The sequence below is a fragment of the Lactuca serriola genome, chromosome 4 (assembly GCF_051521515.1).
Source record: "Lactuca serriola cultivar US96UC23 chromosome 4, Lser_US96UC23_V15, whole genome shotgun sequence".
Taxonomy (NCBI): Eukaryota; Viridiplantae; Streptophyta; class Magnoliopsida; order Asterales; family Asteraceae; genus Lactuca; species Lactuca serriola.
In genome coordinates, this window is record NC_136411.1 from 364,647,767 (window position 1) to 364,655,962 (window position 8,196).

The following is an 8,196-nucleotide window of genomic DNA, read 5'->3' on the forward strand; positions in this document are numbered from 1 at the left end:
ATATATATATATATATATATATATAAACTAACTTATCTAAAAATGTTAGGAAAAATATTTTCTTTAAATTAGTTGTTTTTATAATATTTTGACCATATTTTTGTTTTTGAATATCAATAGTGAATTTTATAACGGTGTGTGTATTTTCGATTTAATTTTTATTATATTTATGACTTTGGGTGACCCATTTTTTTATTTTCGCCCTAGGCTCACTATATCTTTGGACCGGCCCTGCCGGAGAGAATGCATAAATTTTCTTCAACCTTGAACACTCATAATTCTCATGTAAACTCTTATTTTTGTACTTAAGGCGGAGTTTCATAGCCCCAAAGATGAGCCGTTGCACAAAGAAAATCGGTACTAAAGTGCCGATACTGGTCCCGGAACCGAACCCCGGAACCGAACCAATACCATATTGTACCTATCGGTTCGGTACCCAGTACCCAAAAATCATATTTCCAATTAATTATATTTGCATTAGAAAACAACTTCTTTACTCAAACTTTTTTCATGTTTTTCTTAACATGCATGTTTTTGTAATTTTAAATTGCTTTATAAATATACATATTTTAGTTAAATATTATCGTAAGAAATGTATTTTAAAATCAAATGTTAAAAACACATATTATTATTTTTTGTACTCTATTATCAAAAGCATTTTAAAATAAAAATTGATTAAAAATATATATTCTTTCTTACCATTTGGCGAGTAGCAGATATTGACACAAACTTATATAAGTGGTTGCACTAATGGAATCCGTTTAATGGGTAAAGCAGGAACAAAGTCGAGCTAGTAGTCGACTGAAACTTCCAAATATTTAATTCAGGTATTATTTTCATGTTCAGCTTCGAAAATGTTCAGTTCTTCGATCACTCTTGCTGTATTAAAATATCCATTTTGTTATTTAATTGCTAAATTTTTATTTGATATTCTTGGGGGATTAGGTATACAAATATCATTATTTTGCTTATATAGTGTATTCAGTCTACTGTCTCCACTTTGATATTTTTATTAATTCAAATCCAGTAGTTTTATTTCCAATATTCTGATTCATATATTCTAGAGACTAATTTTAGATGTTTTCTTTGCAACAGACTTTTCTGGACCTATTAAGAACCAAATTAAGACAGTATAATTCTGAAGGATGATTCTTTCTGCTCTTTTGGTTTCTGTTGGAATAAATTTCGGTTTATGTGTTATATACATCTGTCTATTCTCCATATTAAGGAAGCTTCCAGTTCATGCTGATGTTTATGCACCACGGATAGTTGCTGAAACAAAAAATGATTCCACCTTGGAAAGGTTACTTCCTTCTTCCAGTTGGGTGAGGATGGCATGGCTTCCCACAGAAGATGAACTCCTCATGCGTTCGGGTTTAGATGGTTTTGTCTTTATGCGCATTTATATCTTCAGGTTACTAACTTTCATACCATACAGCTTGTGGAATTTTGTAATCGTATTATACGCAAGAAACCATTTTAAGTTGATATGTTGAACAAATGGCGTGTTTGGCACAAAACGTTTAAGAGTTTCTAGCTTCTATCGTTTGACAAAAAGCTCCATTTTTAACAAAAAAACCTCGTTTGACACTACAAATCCAAAAGCTGTGGTTAACAAAACGTTACCAGCTACCCGCTAGCTACTATCCGCTATCAGCTAGTTTTTCTGAACACGCCCAAAGTAAGGTTATATTTTTTTAGCGTGAAATTTGAAGAATGATAACAACCAACAGCGTAGTGAGATAGGAGAACATGTTGGAAAAATGGTCTCAAAGATTCCCAATAGAGAAAACTGAATACAAGAATATACGTGGATAACTCCAAATCCGAAGAAAAACCATAGAGAAAAAATCACTATGTTACATTATTACAATCACACTGACAAATCTCTCGAGCCAATTCCCTTAAATTACACTCACACTTTCGAAAGTTTCAACTCATGCTTTTCTACTCTAAAACATGAGAAGAAAACAAAAGAATCAAAGTACTTAGAGTTTATTTGATTGGGGCTCTTTCGGAAAACTTTGTAAATTGTAGCCAAAGCCTTCAATACTTTTTTTCTAGGCATGAAGCCAACTTCACCTTCCTACACTCTACCAATGTAGGACATATTCCTTTTTTAATATAAACCAACAAATCTAAAAAATGTCAACCGAATTTTGTTGTTCCACTTAGTAGATGAAGCATTAAGCAACTAATCTCATCTGTGATCAGTTGTAATTTTATTTCCACATTTGTCATCCTTTATATCAGATTCCAAGCCATGTAATCTTTTTCCTTCATTACAGTTTGAAGGTGTTCACTTTTGCTGCGGTAGTTGGCCTATGTATTCTTCTACCAATCAATTATATGGGAAATCAGATATATATTGATTTTTTCGACTTTACAAACGCGTCCCTTGAATCATTCAGTATTTCAAATGTCAATGATGGATCCAAAAGGTGATTTTTACTACTTTACCTTTTTGATTCTTCAACAGTTAAATGTTACAGTTTACTCTGATCACATTATTTGGAACTTTTAAAGGTTATGGATTCACTTTGGTGCGGTGTATGCCTTCACTGCATTTGTTTGCTATCTTCTTTATGTAGTAAGCATCCTTTTACTAATAACTACTCAATATCCTTTTCCCAGTGAATAACCGCTTTAATTATTATTATTATTATTATTATATGCAGGAGTTTGGTTATATCGCTTCGAAAAGGCTTGCATTCTACTCCTCATCTAAGCCTAAGCCCAATGAATTTACTGTATTGGTTCGAGGTGTCCCAAAGTCATCCACAGAGAGCTTAAGTGAAACTGTTGAGAAATTTTTCTCCGAGTGTTATCCTACGTTATATCTATCACATTATATGATCTATAACACTTCAAAGATTTGGAAGCTACTTGTAAGTCAACTTTTGAAGCTTTTACATGATCCGATAATTAACATTCTTGATCCATTAAATTCGTTTTCGTGTTATAATTAATGTCATTCTAGGATGATGCTGAAAAGATATATAGAAAGCTTGTCAGTTTGAAGTCCACAAAGCAAAGTTCTCAAAGGTATGGTCGTGTTGGATGTTTGGGGCTTTTTGGGCCGAAAGTTGATCTCGTGGAGTATTATGAGAAGGAGTTAGAAGTTCTAGAAGATGAAGCAAGAAAGCAACAATCGTTGCTTAACGGAAAGGCGAGTTATTTACTTTCTCACATTCATATATTATCCTCCACCTTACCCCATTCTTATGTGACTCGGGTATTGTTGTTGTATTTGTATTTGTATAGAAGTGGGATCTACTTAACTTAATTACTTTTTATACTTAATGTTAATATAGCTTTTTTGGTTGGTTGATAATTTTAAATTTGGTAGGAACTTCGTGCTGCATTTGTATCATTCAAATCACGGATTGGAGCCGCAATAACTTTAAACATACAACAAGGACAAAATCCTACCGAGTGGCTTACTGATCCGGCCCCAGAAGACCGAGACATATATTGGGCCTTCTTTTCTACATCTTTTTTAACAAGGTGGATTGGGAATGTAGTGGTGGTTCTTGCATGTACGGCTCTTACAATTTTGTTCTTCATACCCGTTATCATAGTGCAAGGTCTCACAAATCTATACACGTTGGAGATTTTATTCCCTTTTCTAAAAGGCATATTGAATATGTGAGTGTTCATTGCATTTCTACCTTGCATAAATTACATATTTACCCTTCCCCTGCGATGGAAGCCTAGTGGTTTGAGGTGCATGACCTCCCACGTGGGCCTTGAGGGGGCTGACATGGGCCGCTCAGATGGTACAATTTATCATTTTTTTTTATTCCTTTCATATGGACCATAGGTATTGTTGTTGTTACCTTTTATGTATGGTGTTAAGCATGTGCTTTTTGCTTTAAGCTAAATACAAGAATTAACAACCTACTTTCATTAATTTGTATATTATATAATCCTACATTCATTTCTTTCGATTACAACATAGTCCTTTCACTTCTTTTCTTATACAAACGTTGTACTTTGGAAAATCTACTACGGTATAACACTATTGTTTCAAATTTATCTTAATACGACATTACTCTTTGCAGAATCTAATCAATTATAGAATTCAAAATTGATTTGTATTTTGAAGACATAGCTATAACTCGGTAGATTTTTCAAAGTACAATGTTGTATACGAAGAAATGAAAGTATGATGTTATAATAAACAAATTATGAATGTATACTCGCTTAGTTCATTTGTGATCAACTACTTAATAACATCCTATAAGGCTAACACAAGTAATTTATAACTTGCAGAAATGTCGTAAGCCAGGTCATCACCGGATATCTTCCGAGTCTAATTCTCAAGACGTTTTTAAAAATTGCGCCACCTGTCATGAAATTTTTATCCTCAATTCAAAGCTATGTTTCACATAGTCAGATAGAGAGAAGTGCATGTATAAAAGTGCTATGGTTTATCATATGGAACGTATTCTTTGCAAACGCTTTATCAGGATCTATTTTGTATCGCATCAATGTCTTTCTCAACCCTAAGCAAATACCAAGTATATTAGCTGCTGCTGTTCCAGGACAGGTGAAAATATTTTTAAATATAACCCTCATGTTATCATATCATTAATTCTAACCTCTATTTTTTTATAGGCGTCATTCTTTATATCATACGTTGTGACATCTGGCTGGACTAATACAGCTTCAGAACTTTTACGCTTGACGCCCCTCATTTTCAGTTACATAAAAAGAATTTTTGCCACTGAAAGTGATGAAGAATTTGAAGTGCCTTCACTCTCTTACGCCAGAGAGATCCCAAACATTCTCTTATTTGGACTTCTTGGCATTACATACTTTTTCCAGTCACCTTTAATTCTGCCCTTTCTACTGGTTTACTTCTGTATGGGATACTTAGTTTATCGTCACCAGGTTAGATGGATTCATGAATTATTTGTCTATTGTCTGCTGTCCACTGTCTACTGTTTACTTTACTGTCTACTGTTTACTTTACTGTCTACTGTCCACTGTCCACTTTCTACTATCCACTTTCCACTTTCCGTTGTCCACTTTCCAGTTTCCATTGTCCATTAGTAATTGTACTGATGACGTTTTCTTCTTTGTACAGTTGTTGTATGTTTATTCACCGAAATTTGAAACTGGTGGACAGTTTTGGCCAATTGTGCACCATTGTACAATTTTTTCATTGATATTAATGCAATTGATTGCTATTGGGATATTTGGTCTTAAGCAACTTTCCTTAGCTTCCACTTTGACTATTCCACTTCCAATCATCACGCTTCTCTTCAATGGCTACTGCCAAAAGCGATTTTCACCACTTTTCAAAGGCTATCCTGTTGAGGTATGTCGAAATAATAATAATTATTATTACTATTATTATAGTATATGGTCTAGTATTATCTAATTCGCAATTACTGGTGGTATAGTTGATGACAAAGAAAGACAAACGTGACGAAAATGACCCTACAATATCTGAATTTCGTGAGAAACTAATCACTGCATATCAAGATCCAGCTTTGAAGCCGATTAAATTTTCTAGTACAACAGACAACATCAATGCCCCACTTCTTGCTTTTGAGACATGAGTCTAGTAAAACCTTAATGGTGGTATTTCAAAAAGTGGGTGGTTTATGATAACAATCAATACTAACCGCACCTGGTGACTTTGTACAAATCCAAAGTGATAAAGTTGCATTGACTTGTACCTTGTGCAGTGAAAGTTATGCCTTGCATTGGATAGAGTTTAAAGGGAAGTCTTAGCTTCAAGATTGTTTGGTCTTAGTAGATACTTGTCAGCGATTATGTGGTTCATGTGATTGTATGTTGTATTATGTTCTTGGCATGTTTGATATTAGCTTGTATGTCCCCATTGTTATATTGAAGTATATAAATTTCTATAAAATCAGTATCTTGGAAAGTAGACTTTGGGTGTACTTTGGAGAACTTAGTTTAGTAACTCTATTATTTTAATAAATCTTATGTCTCAAATGCTGGTGATTTTAGTGTCACCATGTCATTTTATGTAACTAGAATTAGCGTGTGAGCTAAGGGGCTTCATAATCTGTATTCTAATATGTGTACGGCTTGGTGCGGAGTGCACGCATGTATAAGATCAAATTAGAAGCCGGTTCGACGACTAGTCGGGGGTCCAGAAGCAGAGCCCATGGGTCTGGGGTTTCCAAAGGGGCAGTGCCCCTTTGGAGGGGTCTAGGGGCAACGCTCCTAGCAGGGTCCAAGGGGCAGAGCCCCTGGCTGGGATGATTATGGTAAAACTAATGAAACTCGTTAGTTTTGGTAACCCTAATCCGGATTGTCCTGACTTGCTTCCAAAGCAACTAAATACGGCCTAACCCTAATGAAACCCTAATCTCGTTTAATGTATAAATGACTCTTCCTTCTGAGAAGAGGGTTATGATTTTTATCTCTCATTTTCATTAAGAATCTCTAGCGAATTGGCTTACGATTTCTGTGCCTAGAACCGTAAGTGTCTACTTGGATTATCCTATGCTGAATTTCTTGTAACCTAGACATAAGGTAGAAATATCAGTTCGGAAAGTGATATCACGATCCAAGTTGGTATCTAGATCTCCAGCACAAACCCTATATTTTCCTACATCAAAGGTACTTATACTAGATGAAATTTGGGTTTAGTAACTCTAGTGGAGCGATTAAAGATGAAAACACACAGAGGGATATGGTGATAGAGAACTAACCGATTGGCGTGAAGAGCTGCATGCATGAATCATGATGGAAATTCTGTAATTCAATTTTTGAATCCGTATTTTTTATATTTTAATTTGAAGTAACCTGTTGATTGGTGTGGATGAAGGAGAACCTAGGTTTTATGCTGGACAGAGTGGGGGCCGTTATCCACACACGTTAAAATCGCTAAGGGTACAACATACCACCCCTAGCACTCGCTAGGGGGGTCGCTAATACTCTTTCGCTATGTATGTGATGAGAAGAAAGTGAAACATATTAACGTTGTTGATTAGAGAGAGAAAGAAATCCCTACATCTCATTGGTTCTCAATTTTCATGCACATGTGTATGTTTTTTTTTTAATTTTTTAAATTAGCAACCCATTTCCCATTTCAAAACTTCGTTTCCAAATAAATGATTCTTACCCTCACTAAAAATTTGTTTACAAATATAGTTCCATTCTCAAAACTTTGATTTCAATTAAATTGTTTTACCCTCATTTGATAATTCTCTACAAATTTGGTCCAAGCATCAAACATTGATGGTGGTTTACAAAAATAAAATTTGATTAATATTTGTGTATAAAACATGTTTGTGTATTAAAATAAAGTAATTTAATTAAATTAGAGAAAAGAAAATCAAAATAAAAAATAAAATTGACTGCTAGAAGTGTTACCATTCTCTAGCATATGCTAAGATTAAGTGCTAAACAAAGAAAAATGAGATGGCACTCAAAAAGTTGATATGACAAGGTGCTAAGAGTGTTACCACTCCCCTTAGCCTAGCTTAGGCTTTGGGGAGTGGTCACACTCACCCCACCGAAAAAGTGTTGCCACATGTGCGCCACATCAGCTTCACAACCAACCCACTAAATATTGAAAATGGTTGCCACTCAAAAAATTCTTTTTTTTTATTTTATCATTTTTTGAACATTATATTAATTAAAAAGCATAATTTATAACATACATTAATTTTTTAAAACATAAAAAAATAAAACCACATTTCATTAATTAAAAACATAGAAATTTAAAACTTAAATAGGTAAAATTAAACATTACGTTGTCTAAATAAAATAAAAATTAAAGAACATAAAAAAACAAAGAAAAATTCTAATTGTCGTCCTTGTCGTCACTGACATCATCTGCCTCATCGTCACCATCGTCATCCTCATTGTTGTCACCATCGTTATCCTCCTCGTATTCACCGTCATTTTGCCCTTGAAATTTTCGTTCTCATATGTATTCGGTCAAATCATGTCGTAGATTGTGACGTGTTTCACGGTTTTGTATTTCCAAAACCCTTGAGAAGTATGTCGGACTGCCAACTTGTATTACTGCAGGTGGATTAAGTATATCGTTTCTTATATATGAGCAAATAGCCCTACCCTCTTCTTATATAATCATATTACGTAAAATAACACAAGCAGTCAATACCGTCGTCAATTTTTGTCTGTCCCATGTTTACGCCGGATGTTTGATTATGTGCCACTTTTGTTTGAGGACTCCAAATG

The 8,196-nt window shown here is 34.3% G+C and overlaps 1 protein-coding gene across 1 annotated transcript; it reads left to right on the forward strand.

Annotated features, from left to right (window-relative positions):
• The first annotated feature begins 685 nt into the window (after positions 1-685).
• Positions 686-5,905, forward strand: LOC145097653 (hyperosmolality-gated Ca2+ permeable channel 2.3-like). The gene is made up of 11 exons (XM_079035270.1): positions 686-827; positions 1,096-1,414; positions 2,289-2,441; positions 2,527-2,590; positions 2,679-2,888; positions 2,981-3,169; positions 3,350-3,648; positions 4,276-4,552; positions 4,621-4,896; positions 5,093-5,326; positions 5,412-5,905. The coding sequence occupies exons 2-11, from the start codon at positions 1,146-1,148 to the stop codon at positions 5,568-5,570; spliced, it is 2,130 nt and encodes a 709-aa protein (XP_078891396.1). The 5' UTR covers positions 686-827; positions 1,096-1,145; the 3' UTR covers positions 5,571-5,905.
• The last annotated feature ends 2,291 nt before the right edge of the window (positions 5,906-8,196 follow it).

Coding starts and splice junctions, on each gene's coding strand:
- LOC145097653 (XM_079035270.1), top strand. CDS start 1,146: ATGATTCTTTCTGCTCTTTTGGTTTCTGTTGGAATAAATTTCGGTTTA. Junction 1,415..2,288: donor ATGCGCATTTATATCTTCAG/GTTACTAACTTT, acceptor CCTTCATTACAG/TTTGAAGGTGTTCACTTTTG. Junction 2,889..2,980: donor CAAAGATTTGGAAGCTACTT/GTAAGTCAACTT, acceptor ATGTCATTCTAG/GATGATGCTGAAAAGATATA.